The sequence below is a fragment of the Rhea pennata genome, chromosome 2, assembly GCF_028389875.1.
Source record: "Rhea pennata isolate bPtePen1 chromosome 2, bPtePen1.pri, whole genome shotgun sequence".
Classification (NCBI taxonomy): Eukaryota; Metazoa; Chordata; class Aves; order Rheiformes; family Rheidae; genus Rhea; species Rhea pennata.
In genome coordinates, this window is record NC_084664.1 from 10346538 (window position 1) to 10362841 (window position 16304).

General features: G+C 35.2%; 1 protein-coding gene across 2 annotated transcripts in view; it reads left to right on the plus strand.

Moving 5' to 3' along the window:
• The window catches only part of UBE3C (ubiquitin protein ligase E3C), an 84177-nt gene that overhangs the window by 46889 nt on the left and 20984 nt on the right, over positions 1-16304 (plus strand). The window contains exon 18 of one of the 2 annotated variants that reach the window (XM_062568837.1): positions 4811-5058. The exons of the other annotated variant lie outside the window; for it this stretch is intronic. Coding sequence (XP_062424821.1) covers positions 4811-5058 — 248 coding nt within the window. The remainder of the gene's footprint in view (positions 1-4810; positions 5059-16304) is intronic. 2 annotated transcript variants of the gene reach the window in all.

Genomic DNA, 16304 nt, shown 5'->3' on the forward strand with positions numbered 1-16304 from the left:
TAACCATACTTTGTATATTAATTCATATAGTTCATCAGATACTCCCTGTTTTGGTAATTGGTATCAGCAAATCCTGTGTGCAGTCTGGACATTTTTGCTAGGTACAGTGTGACTGATAAGGGTAATGCAGTGCACTAGTATGTATTCTACTCCATGGACGTATATCGTACCACGGTATGGATTTGTGCAAGAACAGCTGCCCCAGAAGTCAAAATTCCAATCTGCCTATATAAAGTCCTTGTTAATTATATGGTATTTTATATATAAAAAGAATATTGGTCACATAGTTGGATATTACTAGCTGAAGCTAATGTTCCCACTAGCTTCATGACCTACAGGTTCCCACAGATTCCATGACCTAACTTTGAGAGGAAGGAGAAGAGTGGTTGGTATTGGTTTGTATAAAATTCCTGGAGACTGTACCTTTTCCTTTACTTTGCTAGAATTAAAGATAGTATTTGATTTATAAATGGGTTTTATTTCATTTAATAGCTGTGTTTAAAACTGTAAATACCTAAAAGAGATACCTAGAAGAGATAACTCATTTGTCAAAAATTTTAGATTAAGTGCAAATAATAACCAAGTATTTATATTTTGTGGAAAGTTCTAAGGGCTAAACAAGATGATGTCACTGGATAATCATGTGGAAATGCTATATATGCAATTGATAGTATAGCCTCTTTCCTAGAGGTAAAGAGTATTTTTGTTGTATGTAAGTTTATTGATTTGCTGACTGGTTTGTTCAAAATAAAGAGATGAGTTAGAATTAGAAAACACAGAAAATATGAGCCAGCTCTCCCCCCATCCCCCAGTAAAAGAATAAAAATGTAATTTAGAATCTGTGGTCTATAAGCTTTTGGACAATACAGTGTCAAGTAACAGGCAAATCAATCTATTAGCTATATAGGTAAGGTATTGTTTAATAGTAAGTTAGCTTTACATGAGAAACATGTTTTGGTGCTGTGAAGCAAGTCAGCATAATTAATGCAGTTTACTAAAACCATGAAAGCAGTTTTAAAATGCAGATTTCCTAAACTTACACTGAGATGTAACTTAACCTTTCTAGCTAGTTTACAGAAAATATTAAATTGGGGGAATGTCAGTATGCTGGAAGGCCAGGCTGCAGTTCAGACTGACCTTGCAGACTGAAGAAAAGAATTTGCAGAAACCTCATGGAAGTTTAACGAAGACAAAAGCAAAATCCTGCATCTAGGGTGGATTTGCCCTATGCAGCAATATAGGCTGGGCACTAAGTGACTAAAAGCTGTTTGATGATAAAGCACCTGGGGTTTATAGTGTACAACAAACTGAACAAGAGTCAGGAGTGCCCCCTTGATGAGATACAAGCTAACAGCATACTGGGCTGTGTTAGCAAGAGCAGAGCCAGCAGTTTCAGGGAAGTGATTTCACCACCCCCCCACCCCCACCTCCCTCATTCAGCACTGGTTAACTGTGTCTGATTTGGGGATCAGTATGAAAAAGACCATGGTGAGGCCAGGAGAAGGCCGCCAAGACGATGTAGGGGGCTGGAGCACCTGATATATGAGGAGGGGCTGAGAGAACTGGTTTGTTCAGTCTGAAAGAAGACTACAGGGGGATCTTACTGCTGCCACTGCCTAATGGGACATCACAGAAACATTTGCTAAGGTGCAGCAAGGGAAGTACTAATTGGACATACAGGAAAAAAATCATAATGAGATTGATTAAGCACTGAAATGATTGTCCAGAGAGGTTGTGGAATCTCCATCCTTGGACAACTCAACTCAGTCAAGGCCTTGATCATCCTGCTATAACTTTGAAATTGGCCTTGCTGTGAGTGTTGGGATTTTATACCATATATGAGGTCTCTTCCAACCTAAATTGCTGTATGATTCTAATATGGATTCCTATATGAATCTGAATGCAGTTTGAGCCATGAGTAAAATACTATGAGCTAGTATATAAGGAACATCTGTACTTTCTAACATAGCTAGATTCTTAATTTTTATACATATTTCATTATATTCAAAAATAATTAATTGTCAGGACTTCTGTTTAGTGAAAAGAGCTTTAGTATTAATGGAATATTTATCTGAGGAGCAGATCTTGATCATGCATAATAACACATATACGTGTATGTAGTGGTAGATAATGTTCTCAACCTTTCCTTAGGGGAACCCCACCCTGCCTGCCATACCCATAAAAAGCTGACAACAAGGGAGAGCCCAGAAAGCTCCTAGCAAGTGTTTGGATGTACAGTAATCTCTAGGTAAAGCTTTCTCTCTCATCAACAGGAATGGAGAAGCTTTAGTGGTAATTGGCTGTCGAAGTCAGAAAATCTGTTTATATGTGGTGTGTCATGCACATATGCAGAAATATGTAATGTACTATCTGATGTCAAATAAGAAGGTTTATTTCCTTCTAAAAAGCTGGTATTCTGAGTATTTTATAAAATAATGCTAGTTCTGGAGTAGGTCAGGCATCATGTAGACGAGCAGGAAAGAAGAAATTCCTGAAAATTACAAGACACAATTTAAAGACTATAGTCTGAATTGATAAAGTGGATGTGGGGAATTAAGTATGCAATAGATGAGGTCTTAAGAGTTGATCAGGGGAGAGCAAAGGACATTGATTTAGAAGAGGCAGCCAGTTTGTTTATAGGTACTCAGAAGAAACCTGTTTAATGTGTTAGTAGTGCTTGAACGGAGATCATTTCTTTTTAAAAAAAAAGTTAAGTTTAGGATAGTAGAAATGTATTAGGGTGGTTCTTATGGTTTCGGGTTTTTTTTTTTTTTTTGTTATCTTATGTCTAATAATGTGCAAGTTCTTCTCAGTGTGTTTTTTTTTCCCCAGTGATTGCAATATTTCTTAATAGCATCTGATGGACTCCAGTAGCAGTTTAGTTACATTGTAGCTGTATAAATTACTAATTGCAGCCTTTTTCTGGAGTGTGTGTGTATGGGGGGGGACACTAATTTTGAGATCCATTATTTACCTGGTCACCAGTTTGTTTTAGGATCATTTTTCCCCTCCTTGCTATAAATCTTCCATTTGAGTACACAGAGGAGGAGACAATTAACTGATTTTCTTCAGAAAGCTCCAAAAAGTACGAAAACAACCTTTCCATATGTGCAGATCTTAACACTAATGTTCAGTATCTTGGGAATCCTCAAGCAAAGAATGTCTATATACTTGAGACTCTCCCATGCCAGTTCAAATGCATTGTTTTCTTATTTCGAATGGAATATTCGACTTTTTGCAATGTCTTCGTCTAAAAATGGTCATGTTCAGCTGGCAGAACAGTTATCCAGGAGAGCATTTCACTGTAATGAAGGACTAATGGGTAATTTTTAAAAATATCTGTGTGTGAAACTTGTGAAGAGCCTGGAAATCTATTAGTAGATCTAGCTGCATTCACTAATGGGAATGTGGAAGTGTGATACTCAGGTTCAACAGAAATGCTGTTGCTACAGGATGCTGCAGATTATTTCATGAACATGATGAACGTCCATAGTGTGTACATTTGTACTACACATGGAAGCAGTATAAAGTTTTATTGTTACTGTTTTATTATTGGTTACTTTACTTGGAAGCAAATGTAGTCATTGTAAGGTTTAAATAAAAGGTAGTTAGATCTTTAGAAGCCTTCAGTGAATTGAGGAAAAGTCCTGTTTCCCAGTTATGTGGACATATTTCAGGGACTGAACATTGCTTGTTTAGTGCCTTGCATGGGAGTAATTCTGAAAGAGAATCTCCAATGACTTGGGGGGGAGGGGGGTAGAAAACCCTTCCACTCCTCCTCCTGCCTGTCTTGCTGTCCTCTTACTGCTCTCAAATAGTTGATCACGTTTCCAACAGAGAGTGAAAAGCAAGAATTTAAGATTTTGCAAGAAAATTAATCTAGATAGCAAACATCATGGAACTGATCAGGGGCTGGGAGCTCCCTGTCCTGGGCATCTGCCTGGGCACTGGTGCTCTCCTCGCTCTTTGGAGAGGTGAACACCTCACCGAGGCAGGCAAGTCACCCAGGGAAGGGGGCAAACCGAGTGGCGAGCTCAGGTGGCTCGCTGGAGGGGTGAGACTGCAGTTGGAGCTGGGGGAAGGGAAGCATCTTGGGGTGGTGGGTTAAAAGAAGGTGGGAACACTTCTTTTGATGGTAAAAGGCTGAGAAATTGTTTCATGGTACTTCATCCTAGATGTATGAGGCAGACAGGAAAGGAGGTTGAAAGGAATATGAACAACAGATATCGCTCATGCACATTACAGGGTGTGTGTGCGCAGATGGTTCAAGCAGGCACGCATAGTACAATATATGCAAAATCTAAAAATAAAAAAAAATATATATGTGTATGTGTGCACTGTCTTTTGTGGTTCTCTCTAGGATGGCTGCTGACATTCCACCTTACAAAATCTCTCTTAAATAAGTCTTCTCTGACAGTCGTCCCATCTAAGGGAATGCAGCTCTTTCAAACTGGAGAAAGCTGAACCTTACATTCACAGTATTTTATACAAATACATTTTTTCAAATTATTTTTAGGCCATATTAAAATATTTTGTAGGATTTTTTTCCTCTCTCAATAATGTCTTTCTACTCCATCTTGTAAGGACTCTTAGAGCAAGACCCATTGTACAAAGTGCATTCCACATACTGAGTAATGAAACTATCCCAGACTCAGGCCAGTAATAGATTTCTGCAAAATTACTATTTACTACTCCCATTTTTAATAGAAAAATGGTGCAAATATGTTTGAATGTGTAGTTACATGTGTTTTTATCTAAACAAAATTCAAATAGATAGTTGTATTTGAGTCTTGCTATCCTTTTTCCGCAGAACCTGACCTAAAAAAGCGCATTCGTGTTCACTTACTTAATGCGCATGGCCTTGATGAAGCTGGTATTGATGGTGGTGGAATTTTCAGAGAATTTCTGAATGAACTGCTTAAATCAGGATTTAACCCTAACCAGGGATTTTTTAAGACCACAAATGAGGGACTTCTTTATCCTAACCCTGCTGCACAGATGCTTGTTGGAGATTCTTATGCCCGACATTACTACTTTCTTGGAAGAATGCTTGGAAAGGTAATAACACTACTGTATAAAATGTAAGCTATAACAGAACAGAAGTTTTTCAATAGTGCTGTGTTTTATTTTTTATCAGATAGAGGTATGTGGGAAACCTGATAATTTTTCTAGACTTGAGGAAAAACTTACAGATTTTGGATCTGAGCGTTATTTCCACATACTATCCAAACATCTGGTTCATTTTAATAAGTTACACACTTACTAATACTCAAAGGGCAAAGAGAATTTGAGACCTTAACTGCCAGTTGAACAAAATATGTACATGCCTGTTCTGTGTTTATCTTCTCGCCTAAAGTTAATTTAATTGATGCTACTGGAATTACTCGTGTGTGTGGTTATTTTTAATGTAGAGCTTTGTGGAGTTTGACTCCAGTTACATTTTCATCATTTTGAATATATGAAATTAATATTTACAGAAACAGTTTCCATGAGGTACAGTTATTGCTAACATTTAAAATTTACTCTGATAATTTACCATATTTGTGAGCCGTATGCAAATTAAATGTCATTAATTCTTCTTGATTTGTCATACATTTTGCATATTTCTTGAATTTTAGTGCTTATTATTTTTGTTTTATGGAGATTCTAAGGCTAATACACTTCCATTGAGCTAGATGGTGGAAAAAAAAGAAAAACATTACAAACATCCATTACATTTGTTTTGCATTTCAGGCCAGCTGTACTATGGAGGATATTTCTTTTAAGCCTTTGAAAACAGTTTTTTGGCTAATAATCGAGAAATAAAGTTTGAAATACAAATTCCATTTCACAAAAAATGTATTGATTCCATCTTTAATATTTAAAGCTGAATGTATTTAAGATGTCAAATCCCTATTTAACTGCCTGAAGTATTTTGGAATCCACAATCCTATTGACTTGTAATGAGATTTAGCATATAGCTGGAGATCCTTTTTGAAATCCAGCTGAAAACAGTTTAAGAGGATGTTGTTGACGAAGTTGAGTTTCTGAAACAGATCACTACCCTTAAAACTGCCTGTTGGTTCATACAGATTAAATTGCCACTTTGCAGGCAACTTCTATGCCAGCATCCTAGCTATTGCAACATTCATACTTGTAAAATAACGAAAATTTCAGAACAGTTGCTTCAATAAAATCACCTTTGAAGGATATATCTGCTCTTAATGTCAAGTGGATTCAGTGCTAATAACATATAAGGAAGTTTGTAACTCTGACCACCTTTATAGACTCAAGGCTTCATTTCCTTTCTGCATCTATAGATTTTTGGTGTGGGAAAGTGAATACTCCTGTGGTATCCCAGGGAAGTTGCTTCATTCCAAAAATGGTTGGTGTTTATCTGAGAGTGCGGCAGGGCTAAGTTTGAAATGTTTTCAATGAAATGATTATGCTTCTGGATCACTAATTTTCTCTATCAAAACATCATCTTTATAACTGGACTTCAGATGTCAGTGTAGACAGAAGTTGCAAAACATGTTTTATCCCTTCTAGAACACTACAGTTATAACTTTTTGTCTTTTTAAAATCAGAATATCTATTATTTAACATTATGAAATCATAAATTGCTTTTGTATTTGCAGTATGTTTACATAAGGTATGAATTGTCAGTGTTATTTAATAATTACCTCTACCTAGGTGCACAGATACCTTTTTCCTGATGTATTTAGAAAGCTGATGAATTAAACAGAAAGATAAGGCACGACCATATTATTCAAAACCTGCTGGTATTGTGGTCTTGGTTAAGTTATCTAATATGCATTCGCCCGTTTTCAAAAATGTGTGCATTTTGTGCTTTGCACAGGATTATATGAGAGGAATAGTACTTTATTAAAAGCCCCTTTGTAAACAGAATAGATATAATGCAAAGGAAGCAGTCAGGCGTCCACAGCAATTTCTTATTTGTGGAACTGGTATGTAAAGAGTGCTGCCACAAAAACCTCTCTCTTAAGAAGTTTCAGTGTTATCAGAAAACAAATACATTAAAATATAATAATTTACATAAATTCTGTGTCTCCTGGTAACCATTTCGTACTAAAATCTAAATGCATTTGACTTGCAGTACCTTAGATTTATATTTAATTAAGTCATCCCCCCCCATCAGGAAATTTTTAACAGCTTGACATTTTTATGTTAGTTGATAGGTTAATAAACAGAATTATCTGACAATTTAAAACTGTCTTTAATAATCACATATTTAAATATTATTTTAAAATATTATTTTAACCATAGATAAATTCCATAGATAAATTACTGACTATTTAGGTTGTATTTTTATGCAGTAAAGAATTTGAAATCTATAAAATACAAGTTTTATGGTTGTCCATGCAACTTCTGGTGATCACTAAATGAGCAAAGTTCTTACAGAAATAATAACATGTGATCAAGTAATTGCATATATTGTCTGAAACCATCTTTTTAAAAAAAGGCAGAAATAAGTTTGCTTGAACCAACAGCTACTCAAACACTTCCAAAGTTTACATTTCCCAACTTTCAGTTACTTTACCGTGCAATGTAAATATTATTTTAACACTGGTGCCTTTTAAGCAATTTCCTGTCTTTTTCTTAAAAGTAAAAGCTCAGCTTACACAGTGCGCCTCGTGTAACAGTCTGCACTGGAAGGGTTTGAAACCTCGGCCTTCGCGTTCCCCCCGCTGGAAGCACAGGAGTGACTTTCTGACTTGGGCTTGCTTGAGAGCTGATGGTGGCATGTGCTGCTAGGCGTTCTCGGCCTAACGCCTCTTTTCCGTCCCAGCTCGAAAGTTGAGCCTTGTTGCCCCGTGGGTGCCCAGAGGGATGGATGGGATGCTGTAATCCACTTGCTCTTAGGTGGGTAGGAAAGGGCTGTGGGGGAAGCACCTGATCTGATTTATCTCCGCTCTCCATGTGGTGGTAGTTCTGTGCTCAAATCTTTCCACGTGCAGAATTTCCTGCTGTGGCTTTGGCAACAGAGTGGAGTTGGCTCTGTAGATCACAGAAGTTGTTGTTAGGGCAGGTTGCCAAAACTCTGAGACCCTTAGCCTAGAGGTTTGGAAATAACAGCTGAGAATCCTAAGTAAGGAGTTTCTCCCTGCTGAATTTTGAGTGTCTGGTGTAAACCTGGAAAATGAAATATTAGTTGTGTGTTTCAACATTGTCAAAATAAATGTTATAGATGATTTTGCCCTGCATGTTACAGATGAGAGAGCCAAGCAAGAATAGATGTAGAAATAGTGATCAGTAAAACAATGGCAGGTGTAGAATTAAACTTAACTGTGTGTTCAGACCTAAACAGTCTTACATACCATATTATCTTTCTCCATTTCCAGCTTAATTTACATTTATTCAGTGACTTCTTTAATGTGACAGATGTTGTGAAAATGCATTCATAACTTTTGAAATGATTTAAGTAGGTAATTCTTACGACAATTTACTTACATTTCATGAAGTTTCAGCATTAGTTTAGGAATATAGCAGAAGTCTATAGAAAAATTAGGATTATCGTTTTAAGTTTCCTCTACTTCCTTTTAAATGTAAACCTGCTAGTTCTTGCATACATGGTATTTTGCAATAAGTATCTCTGCACCTTTCACAAAACGTTTGATTCTCTTTGACACTTGAGTTGATGTTGAGAGCATTTATCTTCTTTCATTCCAGCATATTGAAGAACACTAGTGACTCATACGTTCAGGTTACTGAATAATGTATACGTTATCTTTGAAAAATAATATTAAGCCTGTTTTCTTAAGCAATACAGTCTGAAATCCTTGGAAGACACCGGAGATTTTTGAAAAGACTTAATCTGTTTTGTTAAGACTTAGTTTGTATCTTAAGTTGTTGAGAAGGCAATATAAAGAAAAAGATGGATTTTTTATTTTATTTATTTATTTATTTATTTATTTATTTATTTTGGTGGTGGTGGTTTTGACCTGTATCCTTCCTTTGTGGAGCCAAATAAGGAATTTTCATAGTATAAGAACCAGCAATGACTGAAAAGAAATATGTTTATTTTAAATTTTTACAGTCTAGATTTAGTCATTGATCATTAATATATAATGTAATATAGGCATTCAGTAATCTGTGTGGCCTTGTGCATATTATATTGATGAAGATTAATGTTATTTATTTGTAGATGATTTGTGGTAGGTTACTACACTGATTTCAGTGTAGTCCATGTCAGAGTATGTTCTTAAATTTATGTGGTTGAGAAGTGCTATATATATTTTGGTAAAACTAAATATTAGCCAGGTAATATTAGATCAAATACAATATTTATTGCCCTAATAGTGAATGTGGGATCATTAACTATTGATTAGAGTATTTTTCTATAACTTGGAGAATATGCCCCATGGTTATAGTTTATAACTTTGAATTGTGCTGTGGTAGATTAGTTCATTTGTTAAGTAAGGTATTATTCATGGCTAGAAGATACAATTCTAAGATTATCAGTATCTACAGTATCCATTTTACAGATAAGCTAAAATGGTTTTTGATTGTCCTGGGGCCTTATCTAAAATGGATTGAAATCACTGGGAGCCTTTTCATAGCGGGATGTGGATCAGATGCTGAACTTTAAAATCATTAATAAGCTGCACTCACAGAATTGAAACCTTCAAGCAAATGTTTCTAATAACATATCAGTGTACCCTTTTTGTATCAAAACATGTAGAGAGAAAAGAATGCAAGGAAGCTCTACAGTATGAACAATTAGTCTTTATATACTTGAATATTTGATAGGATGGTGCATCAGCCATTGCACTGCTAGTCTTCCTCTGTTTCTCTGACTGTTGAAGTTTTTTTTTTTTTTTCCTGATTTTTTAGGCTACCCTTTCCCTTTGCTTATTGTCCATTTAACTAAGATCTGCTTTGGCTTGGCTTAGATCAGTACACTATAGTTGATTTGTGCTGCAGCCACCATTGATGCTACTAGTTCCTAGAAAGGTAGGTATGGAATTAGTGATACTGATAAAAAGAGGAGGTAATTTGTACAAACTTTTTGTTTTATTACTTTCAGTTACCTTGCAAATGGCTTTGTAGACTCAGCATTTTACTTAAAATCAAGTTAGCTGATTATTTGTGTCTGAAAATCCTGAATCATCTGAAATGGTCAGAATCAGAATTTATCGTGTGAAGTTGCATGTTCTTTTAATTATACACTTATGAAGTACAGAGGTGAAAAATAAGAGAGAGAAACTTTATGGTGATTATTGCCTTATTTATGAATATGAATATAAACTAATTGGAATCTATCTTCTGACATGGTTATTCAGCCTGACAATTCCTTTGTGCACTGGTTCATTTAACATAACCAATTATCCTTTGATTACAAATAGCTATGTTAGTACTAGGCTTGTAAATATATGTCGAGCACTAAAAGACTACTGAAATGCAGTATTTCAACTCTAAATCTTTAGGAAGGAAAAGTGTGTATTGATTGATTGTGATATTTATTGGGTCATAATGTATTTAGATTTTCTTTAATGCATATGTTAGTGATTGTTTACTGTGATAAAGAGCACAGAGGTCTCTGCAAGGAGTTCTGCATGGAAAGAATTACCTCATGTTAGTGGTCACTCCTCAATTAAAAGTTCCATTAGCAGATGATTCCTGCTTCTGGTCTGTGTACTGATTGCATTTTATTGCCTCTAAATCAGGTGCTAGACAGGGAATAAATAAACAGTGTGTGTGGTAATGGTATCCTGATCTTTTTTCATAGTTAAGAACACCTACATCCATTTAAACCAGTGAAGTTCGGAATATTTTTACTGAAATTCTTTATTGCATTTGAACTGTGTTTGAAAGTGGCTAGTTTCACTGCTGTTAAAATAGAGGTATATCTTAGAAGTATACCCAGAAGTTATTTTCGTCATAGTTAATGTTTCAATTTTTCAGAAGATTAGAATTTAGATAAAAGGAAGATGTCTTCTCTGTAGTCTCACTTCTTACTAGGTTATGTTTAAATTTGAAACAAGAAACTCTATTAACTGATTACTGGAACTACAGTAGTGAATGATAACTATCAATTATCTAGTGTATCCAGAGGTATCTAAAACCCTTCCTTTTCCTGCCCCTCTGCCCCCCCCCCCCCACAAAAAAAAGCCCAAATGATACTGATAGCAATTAATAACACATATATAGCATAGGTTATAAACCTAGCTGCTCCTGTTAAAACAGTCTGAGAATACACTGAGATGAAGTCATGGGTTTCTGCAAATATTAAAAATTTCTGAAGTACTTATTAACAAAAATTCTTGTAATAGAATTACTTATATTCTAGATACTTAAAATAAAAATACTTACAGGACTCTCCATATTCAAATTAAAAATTGACTTGAGATCATTATACTTGAAGTGGTCCAGTAGTGTCTTTGGAAATGAATCCCCTACATTATCATGGTAATGAGTTCATGAGCCAGTCGGGAGTTCATTTAGTGCTTATCACACACCTCTAATCAATTCCAGATGTTTGCACTGACAGTGGCAATTTTAACAAGCAGGTGTCTCACATCTGAATCACTGTTACCCCAAATCTGTGGAGCTTCTTTGAGCTTGTACTTGCTGACCTTCAAAATGCCCAGTGGGAAAGAAACCAAAAACAGAGATGTTAATAAAGCAGAGATTTGGGCTCGCAGAACTGCGGAAAAGAGACTTAAAACTGCTTGATAGTGGTCACACTGCATTGTGTTACATACCTGATGCAACTGTGTTTTGCTGCATTGATATTAAGAACAACATCATCTTATTTTTATTCACCATAAATTATCAATAAGAAATAATTTTGTCATATCATTACTAAGCAGTAGCTTTAAGAATAATTCAAAGATGTGAGTAATTGTTACTTTCAATGTAACTTATATATTTAGTTTTCATTCATTAGACTAGAAAAGGCTTTGCTGGTCTCGAGGGATTTGAGTGTGATGAGATATATCTAGAATATAAATAATAAAGTAGAAGGAAGTGCTAATGGTTTTGCTATTTTTCTATCATTTTTTATTAATGGTTCTGTACAGCTTTGAAGATCTATTGCACTCTGTAAGTGCTAAGTATTATTTAATAGTAACTATTTAAAATGACTGAGATAGAAGGGGTTATGATCTTGGGTCGTGAGGGTTGATTAGGGAAATAACTGAATTTAAGTTCAATCATTTACTGCTTCAAACTGTAAACCCTGTATCTTTCTAGGGGTTGACTTTAGCCTTTTTTAGGTTTTAAAATAAGTTCTGCATTGTAAAGGATTGATGAAAGGTGTACAAACAATGACTGATTATATTTTTAAGAGAATTTAGTTGAAATAATAAATGTGAGAACTAATTGTAGACCTGAACCTATAAGCAAAGACACTAAAGCTTCCTCAAACCCTTAAATTTATTCATCTGTGAATTTGTTTACACAATTGGAACTTTATTCAGCATGTCGTAACGCTCATATAATCTCTACGCTATCCTAAATCCTTTACATTTCTCAGAAGTGATTACACTAGCTTAAAGACTGTCTGGTTCGAAAACTTGATACAAAATCTCCTGTTTCTGATGAGCTGTTTTGTAAACCTTTTGTTGGTACAATCCTCCCCCCCCCAGTTTTATAGATGTCTGAAAAATGCATTCAGTGTATTTATAAGTATTTATAAGTATCTGAACATAAATACTTTAAAGTTTAGATTATGAAATTGCGACCTATGTTGTTGTGATGCCGTCAACTATAGTTAACTAGACTGTATTTAGATACTTTACTGTAATAGTAAGTAACTAATACTATTTAAAAGAGAAACAATAGAGACTGCATGCTGCATGTATGAAATCAAAATGTCTTTATGACGGTAGGCTTTTCATTTTGTTTTGTTTTTGTTTTATTTGTTTTTAATCTTCTGGTATGCTTTACACAAAGGGCAGAAGGAAAATGTATGAAAATCTGTTGCATACCTCATCTTCTATAAGCCTTTTAATCAGAATAAACTTTTTAACTGTTCATATTTTAAACTAGTTGTTAGCAAGGCATCCTGAGACAATGGGAAGAAAGTGAAGAGTACAAAAACTAATTTGTTGCCTAAAAACAAGTAGGGATTCTTTTTTGTTTAGTGTTTGCAGAATCTTATGATTTTACATTATTTTGATGGTTATCTGGAAATGTCATAGCTTTGTCCTAAGAGCATCCCTAACCTACACCTTGATTTTGAAACAGTGCTGTGAAATTCAGTTTGACCTTTTAAGCTGAAATAGCCTTTTAACTGCAGGGAATGGAATGCTTGCAGTACTGAAGATGTACATACAATATGCCTGCCTACTTTTCCTGCTCTGCTTCTAGCCAGCCTCTTACCATCTCACACCCGCATCTGTAGGCTGTGGCTCCGTGAAAGTGGGATGCTTTACTCACAGCCTGTGTAGGAGGCAGAGGTATCGAGGTTCTGTTAAGGGGTAGTTTCAGAAATCAAATCTCCTATTTGATCGCCGTTGCGCTTTCATGACTTTCTGCCTTGATTTTTTCCTTTATGCGAGTTGTGCTTTGTGGGGCTATAGGATAGAGACAACGAAGTCAATTAAAGGGCTAGTTATATAAGAAAGTTGGGAACATGAGCTATCAAAATTCATCATATAATGATGATAGTCCCATAGATGATGGCCACAAACGTCAAAGGACTAGAGCACTTGGAATTGGAGCAGAGTTTATTTTTAATGTATGTGTGGTAATATATGTGATCAAGCAGATTACTGCTTGATCTTATCAAGCAATGTATGAACAGCAACTTCAGATTTGCAGTCTAACAGAAAAGGTCTCTCGCCGCAAAGAAGCAGCCACTTCCTGCCTTCAGTATTGTTCCTCAGTGGAGGAAAAGAGGTCAGCTTCTGAGGTAGTATGGTCTTCTGTTGGATAAAGTAAGCGTATTCTCACGGTGTAGCTTCATACTGCTACTGAGTCAGTCTGCCAGCTGTGGCAGGGTGCTTCCCCCCCCCCCGTCACTGACTCCAGACTCTCCCTTACGCTGATGCTGCCAAGGGGCAGTTCAAAAAGTTGAAGAGGCAGAAAAAATTAAGTTTAAAAAGTGGGTAACTTCTAGTTCCCCAAGGCAGTTCACCAAGCATGAGAGGGAAGGGGTGAATCTCTCCTTTTGGCAGCAGCTAACTGTGAAATTGGTTTAACTGCAATAAGAAGTGCCAGTGTCAGGATGGAGTTGTCTAGCTGATGGGCTGATCTGACTTTGCATTGGCCATTAAAACAAATGGTCTTGCTGTTCCCCTCTGATTTCACCCATAGCTGTGAGTTGGAGCGGTTTTCTGATTTGATGGAAAACAACCAGCACCTCATCCCTGCCTGCACTGAGTCAGCAAGCTGGCTTGGTTCATCTTGCAGGCAGGAATAGGTGGAATCAAATCTTTTGGTAGCAACAGATAGTTTTATCAATTTATGCTAACTGAGAAATCAGGAAATTGGACTGAAAGATAAAGTTTTGGCTAATTTGGTCATATTCTATCACACAGAGTGATGCTAAAGTTTCTTAGCATCTCTGTAAACAATGCTGGAGCTCTGATGGTGTAATTTGCCCTTTTGGAAAAACTGGAATTTATCATGATGTTATATTACCACAGTTTTAGTGTATTTTTTCTTAATTTTTTTAAATTATTTTTATTAAACTTTATTAGGATAGTTTAACTTTTATGATAAATCATGTTTGTTTATATTGAACATTTTGTTTCTCTTAGTTTCCAAAAATACTTTATTTTTACTATTGGAATCACTTAGCTAGGAGAAGTAGGAGTAATTAAAGTTATTCTCAAGTTGCACAGTTTAGTTTAAATAAAAATGCTTTCTATAGTTTTTAGATGAAGTTATAAATGTTGACTTTGGAACTACCTGAAGATTAATAGTGATGCATTTGAAAAGCATTATTTTTTTTATTGATTCTTAATGTAGTAAATTACTGAAGTTATTTGGCAGCAAACAGAAATAGCCAGTGATGTTGTTCACATTTATTTTCCTGATAGCGTCACAATTTGCATTAATTGCATTGCAGCTGCACTCACTTATATTAAAAAGCTTCTACTATAATTAATCCTTTTTATTTCAAATCATTTTGGCACAATTTCTAGCAATAAACACTCATAAAAGACAGACACTTGAAAAATAACATACAAGTTTCTTCAATATATCTATTGCTGTGTTTTTCTTTGACATGAAATTATTGATAGGCTTCTAGGATCAAGTGTTACAAGTGGCTAAGTCTTAAGACTGGTATGAAAAACGCTAAGTGGATTATTTTGCATAAAAAATAGACAGATTTTGAATTTGTGTAATTAACCTGTGTTTAGAAAATACCTTGATTTATGTCTACATTTGTATTTCAGTTGCATACATTATGGAAATTTAATTTATAATCCATTTAGCTGATGTGATCATAGTTTTTAGTGCTATCATTTATTAGTCCTTGTATATTAAATGCTCTAAAGGCTTAAACCTGCCTTGTGTAAAAAATTACACCTCTGCATTTACATTTTATGAGTCATAGGTGGAATTCCATTTTAAATTCGAGTAGCTTTGATATATTTAAGGAATTACAATGGTTTTATTGTTACTAATGCAGGAACAGCAAACACTGACCTTATACATTGAAAATTAATGATTTATCCCTCTAGTTTGCTTTTAAAGTCAACTATACAAATGAGGATTTTGACTTTACACCTTGAATAAATCATATAGCTCTAAATATAATGTACCCTTTGGCTTTGAACTCATTATTCTCAATTCTTTCTGCAAGGTCTAACTCACCTCATGGAAATGTTCTTTCAAAAGTTTAGGGAATTGTATATGTTTTTCTTAATACTTTTGTTAGAAAATAATTGAGTGTTTACTGCTGCATTTGCTGGGGAGCTTTTTTGCTTTTTTGCTCATTGTACTTCCTTTTCTGAATTTTGCAGAAGCCTGTGGAACAATTAAGTAATGCTGAAACACAGCTCTTAAAGAACAAAAAGAGAACAAATAATGAGTTTACATTCATGATGCCTTTTCTGATCTGCCTGACAGTTATATTAATGGTACTGTGAAGATAGGATTGTCAATGTTAGAGATGCTGAGGTGGCAAACAAATGGATAATGGGAAAGGCTATGAAAGAAAATATATTTCAGGGATTTTTTAAAGGCAGAAATCTACTGTTGTTTTTCCTTTATTCATATAGGCTTTCTTTAAGTGTTGATGGGCTTTGCTTTCTTAGCCCTAAGATTTCTCTCTCTCCTTTCAAGGGTTATCATAAGTACCTTTTCTTGTCTGGTCAACAAATTGTTGATATGTGAAAAGCTGTTTT